This window comes from Chiroxiphia lanceolata, chromosome 2 (genome assembly GCF_009829145.1).
Source record: "Chiroxiphia lanceolata isolate bChiLan1 chromosome 2, bChiLan1.pri, whole genome shotgun sequence".
In the NCBI taxonomy this organism is placed as follows: Eukaryota; Metazoa; Chordata; class Aves; order Passeriformes; family Pipridae; genus Chiroxiphia; species Chiroxiphia lanceolata.
In genome coordinates, this window is record NC_045638.1 from 71333523 (window position 1) to 71351788 (window position 18266).

Here is an 18266-nt window from a genome sequence, read left to right on the forward strand (position 1 = left end):
CTGTTGCCAAGTGTAAATTTTAGGGGTTCAGTTGAGCAAGTGTGGTTAACTTACCTGTATTTCTTATAAAGTATCTGGTGAAAATAGGTGTCTAGAAGTGTGATTCTTAAGAAATATAGTTTTATTTATTTTACCAAGTGACTCTGGAACAAGAGTCCAGGATCAAAGATCTCTCTCATTGAGAATGCTTGCCCTGTTGGGCTACAAATTCATACTTTTGCTCACTTGCTTCCTTACCTTATGCACCTTAGTCCCTCTACCAGCTAGTTTCTTGGTCGAGAAGGAGCTAATGTTATTATTCTACATGTTCAATTCCCAGAAAGTTCTGGAAATCTTTAGAAGGCTGCTTGGGGAAATGAGTTAGATTCAATGATCATGAGCTGATACAGCTAAAATCAAATGGAAGAATAAACAAAGTAGGAGTGTACATAAAGCCTTGGATGTCAAGGAGGAAGATGCTGATTAAACTAAATGTACTGGGATAGTAATAGGGAGAGTATATGAAGAATTTACGTGTTTGGTATTTCTTCAGATCAAAGACATTACAGTTATAAAACATCTGCATGCTAAATGAGTGGAAAGATGTGAAGAGAGACTTTGAATTTGACAGTTGTATAACCATCTCAGGAAGGATGTTGAGAAGGAGCAGAGCAGAAATAATGGAATAAAATTCACAATATATATTTACCCAAGTTAGATTATGACAGACAGATTCATTAGCCGATTTTCTTTGGAAGGAAAGTGTTTTCCAGATGAGGGAAATGCAGAAGTGTGCTCTCCCTGGACTTCAGTGAGTAGTTGATGTTGAGTAGGAAGGGATCCATTTGGGAAGGCAGGGGTTGATAAAGCATGTGACTTGGCTGGAGAAGATGGTAAGGTACAGTGTTCAATGTGGAAGTGTCAGGCTGGCACTGTTATGCTTAGTGGAATTCTTTAAAGATAATTTTGGGACCAGCTGTCTTTCTGATATTTTCTTTTATGCCACTGACATAAGGAAAATCAGTATGCCCATGAAATTTGTGGATGATGAAAATTTAGAGCCACCGGTAGTACAGAAGATGATCACGGTGTAGTATAGAAAAGACTGGATTATCTCAAAGACTGAATTAATAGGAACAAAATTAATTGTATTAATATAAAAAATCTTGTGCATCATGAGTGGTTAAATGCTATATTTTGTAATGCAAACTTTGAAGGCTTATGTCATGGAAACAACTGGACTAGAGCAGAGCATTGCAAGATTACTGCATTGCAAATGTGAAACAGTTGTGATGTTTATACAGAAAACAGAGAGGCTTTTGCAGTCAATTTAAGGAGGTTCTAGTATAATTTTATAAATTCCTGAAATACCATGTAGAATTCTAATTATACATACTTAAGAAAGATCCGTCAAGACTAAAGCAGATATGGGTTAAAGTGAATTGTAGAATCATTCACTTTGGAAAGGACCTTGAGAAATTTTGTAGCCCAACCTCCTGCTGGAAGCAGGGTCACCTCTGAATTCAGAACTGATTGCTTGGGGCTTTGTCGGTTGGATCTTGAAAATCCACTAGGGCAGAGCTTCCAAAGCATCTCTGGGAGACTACTGTTTTGGTGTCTTCAGGGTGAAAACTTTTTACCTTATCACAGTTCAAATCCTCTTGTTTCCATATGTGAAACAAGATTTCTGTCTTGGACCTCAGCAAAGAGGTCATTGTTGTGGTAATTTAGGCATAGGAAGGCTGCTAATAGGTGCCCACTAGGCCTCCAGGCCTACCTGAGCCCAGTTTCTTTGATCTCTGTTGATGTGCTTCAGAACTTTGAAGACAGTGATCCCACCAAGTGTCAGCTTTTTAATGAGGAAAGCTTTTGCTTGTTTATCTTAGCAAAGTGTGTCCTTGTCTGCAGATGTGGAAGAAAGCCCTTGAAACCCTAAGGTTTTTTTGCTACAGTGCAAAGTAGGTGAGTGTAACCTGTCCAAGAATAAACATAAACTGGGAATGGGAAGAAAGCCCTCGGTGGAACTCTCAGCTTCTACAGCAGCCTTCCCAGGAGTGTAAAAACTGAAGTTCTTCGTTATGTTTAGCTGGATGCATTTCCAGGAGTGACCTGGCTTCTAGAACCTGCAGGTCCCTGCTGACCTGGCCTATGTTTGATGCTGCTGTTTCACTTAGTTATTTGGGTCTGGTTCAACCGTACATGAGTCTGGTGGAATCCAGTCAGCTAAGTTTACAGCGTGGGGCTGGGAGGTTTCTCTTTGGCCTAGAGCCATTAAGAAACATTGATGTGTCTTTGGAGAACAAAGTTATTTCTTATAATTATGAACTTGAACTAGGAAGTAAGTGTATTGGATGTTGAGGATAAAATCATTTTGTGTCTATATTTTAATCTTAAAACAGCTGAAGAAAAGCAGTTAGTTTAAACTTGGGGCTGTATAGCATGTGGTGATATGACACTTCTCCTCCTCTGCATTTCGGTTGTAAGATGGGAGCAATCTCAGCCTGCTACTGGAGCATAAAATTGATAACAAACTAAATTGTTTAACTGAATAGATGGGAAGTCACTTAAACATTAAGAAATGAGATTTACAACCTACACAGTGTGTCTTGATGTTTAAGTGACTTCCCATTTAGCACTGTGGCACTTAAGACATTTTGTAGTTATGCCTTAAAGAATGAACAAACTTTGCGGATGCCTTTAACAAAGAAAACACAACTCATTCTACATCTGCATATATGTGACCCAAATTTCTCTTCCAGAAGTTGTGGTCACAGTTGTTACTACAATCTTTGCATAGACATAATTTTAATTTATGCGTTTATTCTGTTTGGTGTTTTTATTTGCTTTTGGTGTTTTTTTTTTTATTTGGAGGGGATTGTTGTTGTTTACAGAATATAATCTACAATGAAAATTTTTATTGTGTATGCAGTGCAACTGATGGAGTAGTCACTGGAGCTCTGATTATGAGATTGGGGGAGGGGAGAGGGCAAGGTTTGCATGCTTGAGATCACAAACAGAATGTGCCATTACATAACTGTGCAGAGGAGTTATAGTCTGCAAATTGTATTTAATCCTACTTCTGATGCTGTGGCTGTTCTTGGCTGCTTTCACCAGTAATGTTGCAGTTGGTACTATAATGCAGAAATGTGAGGATATGATCTATATCACTTTCCTGTAGCAAAAGGCTGGAATTCCCATTGGTAGCCTGAGAAAAAAAACCAAAAAACACATAATCAGGATGGTTGTTTTTACTTCCCCAGTGGAAGAGCAAACTTGTCAGGGCCATAAGAATTGCAAGAGTGTCTTGGGACCAAGGCACTTTTGAGAAGAATGGGTGGATGGGCTTCAAGCATACAAGGGATACCCATACAACCTCCTTGCTAACTTTTAACATAGGAAATAGGATACAGGGTAGCTAAGACCACTAAGAATCCTTTCTTAACTTGAAAAATTAAAATTTGCTGCTTTTGTGTCAAACCTTCTCTACCTAACCAAGATTTTTTTCTGCATTTTGAGTAAATGTGTATACACATATGCTCTTATTTTTTCTTCCTTTTTCTTTTAGTTCTGAGCTGTCATTAGTAGAATTTTGGCAAAAATATTTGTTTCAGATCCCCTATACTTTGTTTGCAAGATTAAGTAGCACAGCAGTTACAAGCTGTTAAATTTCCCAATGCTCTTGAGGGGAATGAGATTAGACTCTAAATTTAAAGGCAAGTTTTGGGGTTCTTTGCCTCAAACCCTTTGGGGTAGTGTGATGTGGAACTCAAGGCTAAGATTCCTTCAAGCTAAGGTTAAGAAACATAAATATATATATATCTTACATATATATAGAGAGAGAGAAAAACATGCAAACTAAATGTGTCAGTGGCATGCCGTACTATAAATAAGAAAATACTTTAACCTTTCATTAGAACAGCTGTTTCCTTGCACTTGATGCAACATCTGCTTGACTGACTTAAGAATTTATTTTGGGCTTCTGCTGATATTTGGCGAATTATTTTTTTTTTAATGAAAATATCCTGCATTACTTTGTAATATACCCTATAAAATTATTAGCTTATTTTGATGTGTCTTTTCTATTTCGTAGTAAGACTATAAGAATTGTTCTTCAGCAACAAAAAACTTATCCATCTTGGGGAGGTGGGGAGAAATAAGGATCTAACATTTTTCATTCTTTCTTTCCCCCCTCCTGTTGCTTTGTATTGATTTTATGTTGCCTATTAACTGCAAAAATATGATTTTCCAGGAAGCAAAGTTGGTTTTGTTTATTTTTCAGTGATACTCATCTCTTCTCTGTATTCAGTGTATAGTGTGCCTGGTAATCTCAAAACTCAGTAAAAAGAATAAAAAGAAATGTGTGTCCCTAATGTTATGCTAGCTGAAAAATAGCTTCAGTTCTATGTTAAGGCTGTGCTATAATCATATTTTAAGTGCTAAGCAGGGCTAATCTTCTGAGGCTGTTTTAGTCACCTCCTTGTAGGATGCAAATCAGAGAGTTCTAGGGAGCTGATGGTTTGGTGTTATGCCTGCTGCCTAGGAAAGTGCTATGATCTTCAAAACAGGTAACCCCCACCACAGCTAAACTACACACAGATGAAAAAAAAAAAATCCTTAGATAACCTGCACAAATTCAGAGTTTGGGGACTGCTTGGCCAGAGGGAGGGGGGTATCTCATGAGCGATTTAGAGTATAGGAAATGGATATGGGGAATTGGAGTGAGAGGCAGGAGGGCTGCTGGTCAAAAAGCACGTCACCTCTAGTGTCTACAGCAGGCACTGGTACCAAGAATTTGGGGTTGGTTTGTTTGTTCTTTTAAACAGGCAGCCCGTTTCACGTACAGTAACAGTTTGTGATGCAGTCTTAACTTCCTACATTTTTGGCAGTATGTTTGTGTTGTAATGAGACGCATTAATGCTTAAAAAATAATTAAAGATAATGAAGTATAGAGAAAATGGAATCGAATGCAGTACATCCCACCTCCAAAAGCTAGAGCATGGCAAGCTGATGAAAAGAACTTATTTTCTACAAAGATATTTTTATAGTGACATCTGAGTATGTACTTACTAACGGATGTGGTGCTGTATTGCAAACTGTTGGTTAAATAGCAGAAATTAAAATGTATTAGAGAAATTGTGTGTGTGTCTAAGGGCCTAACATAAAGGACCTAGCTGAAAGGGGGGAAGTCAGCTCAGAGAGAGCTCATTATTAGAATCATTATGAAACAATTGTTGGATCAATCTTAATGTTTCCTGATTGATTTAATGACAAAGCTAAGTGTAAAGAGGACTTGCTGCTAGAATTTGTTGATGACATGAACTTCAAAAAATGCTTGTAATGTAAAGAGAAAGAAGTCTTATACAGAATTTTGGGGGGTATTTCTTAGGCCATGGGCCCAGACATGGGGGAAATATGAAATGTCTTTGTGATGCAGAATACTTCTTTATACCTAGCCTCATTTCCCTCTGAGGGATGGAGTACTAGAAGTGGAATGAAATTTGGAGCCATGTGCTTTAGGGTGATACAGCCAAGTTAAAAGCTTGGAAGCCGAATAATTGAAAGGATCAAAGTAGACAGGGGTACAAAGTAACCAAGCAAACAGTGTGGTGAAGAAGGTATATGTGCTGCTGGGACACAGTCACAGAAGGTGTTTCCAGTAGACAGAGGAAATTACTGGTGTTATACAAACATCTGGTGAGACATCATTTAGTATGCTTCAGAAATAGTCATCTGTTTGAGGAGAAAATTGAAGAAATTGAAAGGTGCAAAGACAGGCTCCTAGGATGAATGGGAAAATAGATACCTTACTAGAGAAAGCTTGAAGAGTTTGTCTGAGGTAGTCCAGCTAAAGAAATCGTATATGTAAGTGTTGTCTATACATACACAGGTGGAGACAATTAAGGGAGGGGAAATACTTAAATTAAAAGACAATATTAGCAAAATAATAAATGGACATAGTCCAACTTGTTTAAGTTGTAATTCATTACAGTAGTCAGGTTTTTGGAGTAAACAGGAACAGTGGAACTTGGTCTGCTTTTTGCTAAATGTTGGTGAGATTTGAAAGTAATTCTCTAATCATTGTGGAACTATCAAAGAAAACAAAACTTTAATATGTATAGCTAAACATGTTCTGAATTTTATGAAGAATTGTCTTTGACTAAACAGCATTCCTGCAGTTTCTCTCCTTTAAGTTTTTTCTCTGTTTCCTGGTATACAGCGATACTCTTACAGTGGCTGTGGTGCTTTCTCAGAGACAGCAACTGCTTGGCTGCTTTCCTGGTCTAATGGTAGAACTTATATTTTCCAAAGGGTGTTAGCAGGAGGACAGTGAAGGCAACCTAGACCTTTTGTGCTCACTCTTTTATACTTGCTACACTTTGAAGCAGAGACTGAATTGCTTTTAGGAGGGGTCGTTTTCTTCATTGACCTTGAAGTGTTCTGGATGATATTTTAATTTTGATACCTCCATTAGGTACTTAAAGATGAATCCAAGCCAAAGCATTCAAGAGGGAATAGACAACCTCTTCAGAGAGTTTCTGAAAGCAAGTGGAGAGTAGGTAACTGCGGCTGGGCTGTCATGTTCAGTGGACATGATGCACTGAGATTTTTGACCTTAAAGTCTTGAAAACTTGTGCATCACTGTAAATTTTTCCCTTCGTATTTGATGTAGAAAACAGTTTACTGAATTCCAACAAAGAAAGCTTTGTTGCAACTTACCCTGAAGTGCGAGGCACAGTTTGAGAGTGTGACTTAGAAAGAAGTATCCAAGCAGTTAGCATACCTAAAGTCTGGCTAAAAGTTGATGAAATGTGGGCTTATGGGTCAAAGCACAATAGCAGCTAGAGTCCTGCTTGCCATGGGCATTGGTAAGTGCTAGCTACCCAAACATCTTTTATGACCCTGCTAGCAGTTGCTTGAGGAGCCAAAATTTTATCTTGTTTGCATTGTAAATAATGTCACAGTCAGTTCATTATATGTGTTATTTTAATGCTATATGGGAAAGGAATAATATTCTCTAATTTGCAAATAGAAAAGAGGAAAATTATGGCCGAAGGTGCTGATCATATTCATATAAGATATTAATGAAAGAAAAATGACTATGTGATGTTATTACTGTGTTGCATGTGGACCTCAACCACTTTGCTTGTAGTGAAAGACAGTGGTGGGACAAAGTTTTGGATTCAGAAGACTGGCAGAGGGATTCAAGCTCAGTTGGGACCAGGGAAGCGTGCTGACTCCCTGGTGTTTTGTAGGAGATGTCTGGCTGAGATTAGGGCTGGAGGGAGCATGCTAGAGCTTTTATTTCGGCTGACAGGCTATTCAGGAGCAGATTTTGATATTTTTAATGTTCTCTAAGTGAATTTTTCAGGTTTATATTTTACCTCTTCATTCAAGAAGCCGTGTTGCCAGCATGTTCTTGCTAGAATTTTTTTCTACTCTGTTGAAAGCTTTTTTTGATAGCGCAGTTGATTCAATCAGTAACTATCCTAATCTTCTGGTGTTTATAATCAGAAATGCCAGCTATTAGAATTTAATGTTCCTAGATTATGTGTAAGCAAACAAAATTTTGTTGACCTCTTTGACCCTCTTTTTAACACTGTCTTAAACTGTTTTCTCAAATCATTTGGATCAGTCTTCATCCAAAATCAATTACAACTTTTTAGTAACCATAAAAAAATTAAATAATTTAAGTCTTCTCTGTAGACTTTCTTAATATTGGTTTGGTCTTTTTTTTACCAGATAAATTTGCGCCTCATCTTGGTAAGTGGGAAAACAAAAGAGTTCCTATTTTCACCGAATGACTCTGCTGCAGATATTGCAAAACATGTGTATGACAACTGGCCAATGGGTGAGTAGCCGTGTGGCTTTGGCTTTTTAACTGGTGAGCAAGAAGCTTCCCTGTATTGTCAGACTAAAGGATCAATAAATTAATATCTGTGCTCAACATTCAAATTTAAGTATGTTTACTCTGTATCTGGACTGGTTATAAATCTATGGATTTATATAGAGATACAGTTGTCTTGCCTTCTTTTTCCCAGTTTCTTTGGTTGGGTAGATTTTTAGATGTCTGCACTGTTTCCTGCTTTCTAAAATTTGCTTCCCCAAATTGAAATACTTCTTTCCCCCTATCTTTAGACACTTTTCTTGGTCAATCATGTTAGAGGATCTAGTAAGTGTGAGGAAATGTTAGAGATATAAAACCTCTTATATGAGGACTAATATAAGCTAAGATAACATATAGCATGTCACATGAACACATTAGTAAAATTGAGTCCAAGTACTTCTTCCTTACTGCCCTTATCTTGGAAAGGATTGGTAATACTGATATTTTTCCAGGAAAAAAACCAAAACTAAAAGCACATTTTACGGAACATTAAAAAACTGGAGGTTGGTTGTGTGAATATATTTGCTGTTATGCAGGAATACTGGCTTCAGAAAATAGACTTGAGAACTTAAGACGTGTATTCATGTATGTGAATAGTTTCCCAAAACAAAGTGCTTCTGTTTTGCCCGACTATGATTTCATGGGAAAATAGCCAAAACACAGACATAGCATTACATACGATGAAAGAAAATGCTTCTTTTGGTACAGGACTTCATTTGGGTTACTGTTTTGATGTTAAAAAGACTACTATTTAGACAAACTAAAACATTGCCCTATCTGTTTTTGTGGTGCCTTTGTCAAAGACATATGGTGAATGATAATTCATGCCAAAAAGTTAGTGTTGCTAATCTGTATTTTAGGCCTTAAACTGGTCTTTAAGGTCAGGAAAAACAGAGTTCCAGGGGACTTGTTTGTTGTTTGATTTGCTGGGATGCAGTATTATGTATTTAGTATATATGTAATGAAGGAGTAGGGTTTAAGTCCTCTGAAGTACTGAATACAGATGTAAAACACTTTAGCACCAAGAAATATGGTTGACATAGCATCTGTGTAGCTGCTGTTCATATTTTAATGTGTGCTTTCAACATAGTAGTCATAACCAAACGTTCTTTGTGTACTTTTATCTGAATTAATAGAGGCAGAACTGCATTTTTTTTTTTGCTCAAGTTTATGCCTGAACATGTGATGTCATGTTCCCAGTCTTGTGAAGAGCTTGAAAGTTGCAGATTCTGATTTTAGAGATGGGAAGAAACCCAGACTTTTAAGTCTCTTCTTTAAAAAAAAAGTAGAACCAGACATGGAACCCTCAGTTCAAATACCTGCTGTCCTGAGGGAGTGCTCTAAATCTTGAATATTTAATTGCCTTTGCAAAAAAGAATACTCTCAATTTAAAAGACAGAAAAAAATCCGTATCAGAATAGCATGTAGATTTGCACAAACATTAGCCCACTACCTATTTTCAGACTGAGAGGGCTCCTCTTTGCCACAGAACTGAGAAATCTTGATGAGGACTAAAGTTTCCTTGAAATTGAGATAATATGGTTGTTTTACCACCATTTTGACTTGTCACGATCTCATGGGGAAAATAGTCACAAAATATCCTCAGTCGCATGCTGGCAGGGTTAAGGCAAACCTCTCCACACCTCTTTTGGCAATACAGTTGTTAATTAAAGATCTCTTGACTTCTAATAGAAAATGCTGAATTTATTTTAATGCATATCATCTAGGTAGGTTACCTATTCTCTTCTTCCCCTCCCCCTTTCTTCTAAATAATAACTTTTTTTGTTGTACAGCAATTATCTGAACTTAAAAAAAAAAAAGTAGATTCAGAGAGTCCTTGGCTCATTTAGTCATCCGTGGAAATTAAAATTTGAATTGATGTCAGAAAGAAATGTTTCAGACTGCCAGCCAAGAAGAAAGGATGGGTAACTTGGCAGTTTTAACAGTGAGAAAATACCTGTGCCAAAATATAGTCTGTCTTCTTTTGGTTGTGATTTTACATCATTATGTCACTGTAAACTGACTGAATTTCTCCTCCTTACAGCCACGGTATAGTGGAGTTCAGACTGTATGGAGTCAAAAAATAAAAACTGGTATTCTAGCAGTGTGATAATTCAGATCCTTTACATAGCCCAAAGCATAGCAGAAGGGGCACGTGCTTGAATTGCAAGACAATTGAATGAGTGGCAATACTTGAAATTCAAATTGCTTTACCCCCCCTAATTTGATCTAATCTTGTGAACTAGGCACATGGCAGCACCTGGGAATGTTGCAGCCTCTGCTGTTGGTACCAGCCTTGCCTCCTCTGTATTCTGGGGCTGATGGCTCCTGCTGCCTGCATCTCTGCCTGCTTGCTTTTTGTACCAGATGCCTCTCCATACAATCTGCAGCCATGGCTTTTGTTTTAAATGCTTCCTCTTCCTCCCTTTTCAGTTCTTCTTCTTTTGTGGTGCCAGTTGATACTGCCTATATGTTAATTGTACGTTCCCAGTGAACGGGTTGGTTTTTGTGGCTTGTTGGGATCCCTTGCTGAATATTCATTTTGGTATATAAACACTACCAAAGCAGAAATACTGAACATTTGTGAACAACTGTTGCCAGATAGCTGGTCAGCTAAGAAACAGAAGACACTGAATTCCCAGAGAGCCCATTTAAATTCAACATTTCAAGGCTTTATGATACTTGTTCTGAAAGCAAAGTGCATATTTATTTGTTCTTCACATTGTGACAGGGAACGGTAGAGGATCATTTAAGGTTATAATTTATTCATGATAACTTAAGCATTATAGGAAAATGCATGCTCTCTTTTCCAGAACCACTCTTTGCCACATAAAAATATCCATAGATTGGCCATTGAGATATTCCTTAAAATATACTGGTGGCTGCCTGCTCTGAGAGAGCTTCTGTTCCAGCTCTGCGCAATGGCTGTTCGGGGCTGCTCAGATCACTGCCCCCTCTGGACACGTATCTGGTTGGATCTGGCCATCATTGAATGGTGCTGAGCTGCCTCCAGAGCTTTTTTTCAGTGCTGTGATTTCAGAGTCCTGTTTCAAATGACCCATCACATGTGCTTTTGCTCTGTGTGTGGCTGCTTCCCATTGCTGGAGAACGCCTCCACTTAGTCAATTAGCTGATGAGGAGGAGTATGGCTTGAGAAACTTCTGAATGGGAAGAAATTAAGGCACTTTTTGCCCGGATATTAAGAATCAGGAAGCAACTTGCATATATGAAATATTTTGTTTAGGACTTGTATATGGGCTAAATATATCCTGCAGTCTGTGAAGTCAGTAATGTTGTGTGTTTCAGTGCCCAGTGTCAAATAATAAATTTAAGAATAGACTTCAGGTGTGCTGCCCTTGAATCATCTTCCTGTATCTTCAGCCTATATGTTCTTTTTAGTGTTTCATGCAAAAGAACCCTGTTCTTAGTTTTCTTCCTGGTAAAGGTGACAGAAATAACAAAAGATGTTTTTATTACAATGTAACTGTGTAAATTCTCTCTCTCTTCAGATTGGGAAGAAGAACAAGTCAGCAGTCCAAATATCTTACGGCTTATTTATCAAGGGAGGTTTCTTCATGGCAATGTGACATTAGGAGGTATGAAAATACTTTTCATTATACATGTTACAGTCAGGCAAAAGGGATATTTATTTACAGGGCAGTGAATACTACTTTACTACTGTGTTCAAAATCACAGTATGGCTTGCTTTATACTATTTTCCTCTGTGTAGAGTGACATTGTACCTTATTGTGTATTTTTCCATGTTGTTACCGCTAGTTAAACTTTGGGAGGTACCACCTGCTAAGTCAAGTCTTCTCTTGCACAAAGAAACTGTAATGCTGCTTTTATTTGTTGTCTTTCTAAATGCAATATTTTGTTCTACCTCTCTTACACTGCGCTTACCTTCAGATACTTTATAAGTATCTGAAGTATTTTAAAGTGTTTGATAAACTTTATAATAATTTGTCAGACAATACTTTAAATCTAACTGCAACGCAGGAAGACATCCTATGAATGAGAATGAAGGGAAGCATTCTTGCTGTCCAGTGCTCTCCCAGGGACACAATTGCATAGTTATGCGAAAACAACAGTAAATGGCTTCAGTTCTTGTGCTGAGGAAATGCTGTTCAACTCTGCCCCCTCGTGGCAAGTGTTTCCTCACAATTACGTATTTTGGTGGAAATCTTTGCTAGAGGTGTGACACACATTTGTAACAGTAAGCTTTCCTTTTGTAGGTAACATTTGCCAGTGTGAATATCAACTGTATCAATGACTAAACAAAATGAGACTCTCTTTTCTGTGCCAATTAAAAAAAAAATAGTAATACTACTTCGTCTATATGATTGTTCATGATTTGGTACTCGAATGCAGTACAGAAAAAAGAATATAATACAAAGTCACCAGTGAAATGTTTCTGAAGTTAAGATGAACCTGAAAATAATATTTCTGGACTGCTTATGGTGATTTTTCATGAAGAAGTGATGGGGATGATATAACCATTGATTCACTTTCTACCATTTCGAGTGTTGGCTAGGGATGTACTTTTAGAATAGATTTATTCTCCACATATATAAATTTTTAATGCTGCTATATATACAAACGAGATCATTGTCAGCTCAGCTGGAAGAACCTGAAATTTTTATTCACTCTTTAATTTGTATTTTTACCAGGTGACAATGAGTGCAGCTAGTAGCAGTTGGAGTAGAGTTGAAAAACAAATGTTAAGTCTTGGATCATCTCTGCAATTAAAGATGCTAGTCTTACCCTACATTTCCAGGCAAGGATAGCTAAATGGGATTTTCTTTGCCATTCATCTCTAGGTGTTGCTTTTTACCACCAATATTTGTTCCTTTAGTGACATCTGTCTAAATCTGAAACAACTTTGAATATTTGTTTAATATGTTTAACATATTATTTAATGAGTTAAGCTGAAAAATAATAACTTCATGCTGATGACTCTTCCATTACCTTAGGTCTATGAATTTTGAACATTTACTTTGGCTCAGGGCATTTCAGTTCATTCTTAATCATTCATGCGTTGTGATTTAATCATGTTTTTATCCCAAGAATCTTACATGTATATTAGTATTTTTCAAAAATCCTTTTGTTGCTGTATTGTTTTAAGAAAAAGGATCCCTAAACCATTGGCTTAACTTCAGTACTAATGAAGTTATCTGGAGTAAGATTATACAGCTAAAAGGGGAACAGGAATTCATAAAGCAGCCTGAAAAGACTCTTACTTCAGTTTGTGGTGTTCATCAGAGGTAACCCTAAGTGAACTAGTTACCTTTAAAAGGGAGATGGAGGGGGGAGGAAGTTTCTTGCTAAACACAATATTTAATTTCTTATGCTGTTATAATACAGTTTCATGAAGCTTTTCTAGCTGCAGTTCTCTATAACTGAGTTATAGCACTTAGTGTTATATTTGCTTTAGGTGATAAGGAAATATTGACTGGAATTTGGACCTTCTGAAAGTCACTTTATCATCCAGTGAAAGTTTCCAAGGAAACAGTTTGATGTTTTCTTTTTTAATGGGAGTCCGGTTTTGTTCACATTTAAAAATTACATTTTAATGTTCTAATTGTAACCTCGTATCTGTGCAGTGACTTCTGAATTTGAGACTCCTATAAACTAAGAGGCCTCAAACAGTGAGAAATTGATGGGAAAAAATGCTTTTGAGTGCAAAATTTTATTTTAAAGAAATCATCCCTTTTGTTACCTTCTTTGAATGGACTGTCACTACAAGAACAGTAGAGCTAATGGCACTGGAAGCAATAAAGAAAAATGGACCACTCTGTAAAGCTTGCTGTGCTGCTCTTGCCTGTAGCGCTTGAGCCACACTGTTTGGTAGTGTCCTGCCTGTGCTAAGGGTTGGGGAGTTGGCTAGCAAGGCAGAGTCTGTTGTTCAGCTTCCAACAGGAAATTTCATCCTTTAGCTAAATATTTGTTCTGCAGTTTGTATTTCAAATAATATTAATTAGGGAAGTAATACATAATCAACAGTTCTCCATTTCTTGGTAGAAAATGGTAATAGACAGCATTCTGCTTGCTTATTTATAGGGAAGGGTGGAAGGGAAGTCAACCCACCACGTACCATCCATATTGCAAAAGGCAGAGAGAAGTTAATTCTGAGAACAGAAAATATGAAAAAACAGTAGAATTGAACAGATGGGAAAGGAATTAAATATGATTTTAGTTTAAGTGAGAGAAAGGAGTGAGAGAACAAAGAAAACAGCAAGAAAGGATTATTGAGCATAGGTTAGGGTGCTCAGATGCTGTCATGGTGCTCCAAGAAAGAAGCTAGAAATTGCTAGCAAGAACTATGCAAACTAGTAGCTAAAATGAGTTAATTGAAATATTAGCATATTCTACTTGATTACTGCAAACAGTTAATCTCCACAACTCACTAATGAAGTCTCCTGAAGTGTCTTGATATAATGAAAGATGTCCCTCATGTGATTAGTTTGTAATATTTTGCTCTCTGTAATAGCTTTTCAAGAGTTTATGTTATGAAGACAATAGTTTTGTTTGCCAAGAGCATATTAAGAGTCTGTTAGAGTTTTTGGTTGTACCAAGTACCCAAAATATGTCATTGTCAGACTTTAAGCTATCAATAGCTTCTAGTTTCAGGCACAAGCACTGCTTCAAGTAAACTAAGCAACTTTCAGATTTGCCTTTCTATGGAGATGGCTTTTCCCGAAGTACAGCTGCTTCAAAGAAGCAGTGGAGTTCTGCATCCCTTTGTATGCTTACACCTGTGTTTTAACCTGTGTTTCAATCATAACTTGCATTTTTTCACACAAATACGTAGGCAATAAACATGATTTAGTAACAATGTTTTAGTGAGGCTTGTATTGAATACATCTAATTACCAAATACTAGGTTTATTTTTTCATTAGTGAATCTTTAATCTATGCTATAGTAATTAAAATAAAGAGACATTTTTGTCTTCTGTTACCTTCAGGTTTGTTTGCCACTCATTATTCATTTATTCACTTAAAATGCCATGATGCACCATATGGGAAAATAAAAGATGTAACTAGAGTTTGATAGGACAAATTCTACTCAAGTCAGAATGATTTGTGTATTTAGGATTAAGTTCTTGTTAAATTTATCACTAACTTTTTTCCTCTATAAGCCACGAAGGACAAAACTTAAAGCATCTTTACCTTATAGTTTTCAGAAAAACAATCAAGGGAAATACTTTAAGTATACACTGTGTTCGTATAGTTAAATCAGAATGTGAAAATTATCATTTCAGTTTCAGAGACAAGCTTTGTGGAAAGCACTATTTTTTTTTATTTTGTGTTGCTAAACTCACAAAGGCAGCATTGTGAGTATTACTGTATCTGATTTAAGGTGTTTTAAATTTGATGTTTTTCCCATGCAGCTGATGTTACAGGTTAATATTGAAAGGCAAGATGTAAACACTTTCTATTTTGAAAAATCTGTGTCACGGATCGAAGTATGTTTTGGGAAAATCTTTTTTACAGTAGTAGCTCAGTGTTCTGATATCTCAGGAATAACAATTTAGTGGCTGAATTAGCCACTTTTTTGCATCCTTATCACTAAAGAATGCTTAACACCTAAGTCTTGGTATGAATGCCCACTTCTGCTTTTACTCAAAAGAGGAATGCTAAGTTTCCTAGCAGGAATATCATATCTCTAAGAATGCAGTGTTTTAAGTGACTATTATAATGCCCCAAGGCCCTGATTTATAGAACTTCAACCAGTAAGCTGTTCAAACCTAACAGTATGAACTTTTGAAGAGATGCTAATCCAGTTATAGTTAGTTTCAGTTGGGTATTTTGAAGAAAAAAAGGCTGCTGTAATGTGTTAATAATTCTCCCTTTTTTCTTTTGCAGCATTAAAACTTCCATTTGGCAAAACAACAGTGATGCATTTGGTGGCTAGAGAGACATTGCCAGAGCCAAACTCTCAAGGTAGGCTGTGTACTCGAGTAAGTGGCAAAGTGGTCAGATCTCTTACAGGCTTTTTGAGTGTTTTATAAGAGAGAAAAGTCAAGTCCTTGTGCCTTTTTGTGAAGGAAGTAATGGAATGCTTTTGTACTTCTTTGTAGAAAACTAAGAAATTAACTTTCTGGTTTTGTATTTTTGTAGACTGCAAAAATTCACTCAAATCTTAAAAGCTCTTTTTTTTTTAATTGTGAAAAACTAGTCCTGAATTATTTTTCGGTTATGTAGTATGCATGTGTATAATAATAAATAATTTTTTAACTAAAAATAATACAGAATAGACTTGTATTAAGCATACTTTCACACAGAATTGCTTTAGAAATGGCATGTAAGCAAAGCTTTCTTCTTGCTTTGCAGGTCAAAGGAACCGTGAAAAAACTGGAGAAAGCAATTGCTGTGTAATCCTGTAAACCCTGTTAGCTTTACCTGCTAAGTGTGATGTAATATAGTCTTTGTCTTTCATGCTGCTGGAATAGAAGAGGCCCTACCTTGCTTCAAACACCTATAGGAAGAGCCTGTCTGTAAATCCATGGAACTGAAATATTACACGAACACTGTCTCATTAGTCTTTTTTTTGAAAAAAGATGAAAGATCTATGAACACTTTCATTGTTTATTTTTTTTCAATTCCTCCCTTTTGTTTGTTGAATAATCTTACAGTACATCACTTTTTGAAAGAATTCAATCTCCAGGAAGGTTTGTGTTCTTTTCCATAGCAGGAATCATTTTGCTACCACAAAAATCTCCATTAACTGGATCTAACCAGTCAAGCTTTCTAGATGCAATTTGCACTAAATATGGTTGACAGTAAATTCTCATCAACAATCTCTAACGATATTTGAGACATTTAGTAATAACCTGCAATGTGTAATGCAACACTGGAAAATAGTATATTAATAATTAAAACAAATCTCACTTATGGCCAAATCAAAGGAAAAACTGTTAAGTCAATTCTACGTAAGTCAACCTTGGTGGCCAAACTGGCACAGAATACTAACTAAACCAAGTCTAACTATATATATTTTCACTGCAACAAACAAAAAAAACTATGTGCCTGTAATTTAAAAGCACTCTGTAGAGGGCTGATGAAACCGATTCTTTCGTTACTGCGTGCGCTCGGATCTCGTGTGTTAGTTGAGTGCTTATTGAGACAGCACAAACAAGTGCAGAGAGTGCGTTTCCTAGCCTTAATATGGGAGGGGTAGTTTCCTGTAGTTCATAGGCTTTTATTATTGTGCATAAATGTTAGAAAACATAATTTACTAATCAATTTTATGTATTTGAATATTGGCAATGGGTGTTTTTCAGTCATTTTTCTCATCTGTACCTTAGACTCCGGTGTCATGCTTACTCATTAGAGACTTCAAAAGAATTATTAAAATTTAAAAAGCAAAAAGAAAAACTTCTACCATAATACTAGTTTTGTTTCTTTACGTAATCTGCGTTTGGTATTAGTGCTTGCAAGGGTATTAAAATCAGAAGCTGGTTTTTGAAGGCGTACATAATTCAAAAGGATGCCATTCTTTTATTTCATATCAATACTTTAAATGTTGATATGCTAAAGAAATTTGCACAGCACTAAAGCATGAGCTAGTTTCATCTAAACCTGTAAAAAATAAAAATTAAAAAAAATATAAAAGATTTTATATTTTTTCACTGGGGAGGAACTCTTCCTGGGTGAAATTACAAATATATGTAGAATATATTTAATAAAAAACTTATAAAATACATAACTATAGAAGTTAAATATAGATTGGCGTGTAGTATAATAGAACAATATTCCATATAAATAGCTTTAGCCTTTAAAAAAATGAGTCACAGGTTGACATTGTGTTCTGTACTTACGTGTCCACAACTCTTACAGATGTTCTGTGTAATCGTTTTTTCGAATGATTGGCATCATTCAAATGTAAACAGGTTATTTTATTCATTGTTACTGCTTTGATGAAATGCTTTATATGCAGTAGATTTACAAAAATATTGTTCATACTGATCAGAATTAAATTTGTATAGAGCAGAGTTTTAAAACAAATTGTAAATAGCACTAAACATTTTCTTTCTGCAACCTGTACTGATAGACTCTTCTGTAAACTAAATAAAAGAATATTGTAGTGCATTTTGGTGGTGTTTCTAGAGTTGTAATTGGGTCTGTAACTGCTTTTAATAATACCTCCTTATCTGCAAGTTAGGTAAGGGCTCCATTTTATTTATTTTAAAAAAGGGGAGGCACAAAACCTGCTGAAAGCTGCTAATGGGATTTATCACTTCAGGTTTGTTTTTCTTTCACCTCACAAGTGACCTAGAAGCTTTTTTCTGTCGGGGAGCAATGCGAGCATGGGCAGTTGCCCGTGGTGTCTCTCACGGGAGCCATGTGCTCGTACTGTAAGTTTTTGTAGTCTTCATTTACTGATGCAAAGAGCATACACA

The 18266-nt window shown here is 36.4% G+C and overlaps 1 protein-coding gene across 1 annotated transcript in view; it reads left to right on the top strand.

The window, feature by feature from the left end:
- Positions 1 to 17955, top strand: part of UBL3 (ubiquitin like 3) — a 56173-nt gene extending 38218 nt beyond the window's left edge. The window contains exons 2-5 of the mRNA XM_032678759.1: positions 7720 to 7828; positions 11374 to 11460; positions 15730 to 15807; positions 16198 to 17955. Coding sequence (XP_032534650.1) covers positions 7720 to 7828; positions 11374 to 11460; positions 15730 to 15807; positions 16198 to 16250 — 327 coding nt within the window. The 3' untranslated portion in view covers positions 16251 to 17955. The remainder of the gene's footprint in view (positions 1 to 7719; positions 7829 to 11373; positions 11461 to 15729; positions 15808 to 16197) is intronic.
- The last annotated feature ends 311 nt before the right edge of the window (positions 17956 to 18266 follow it).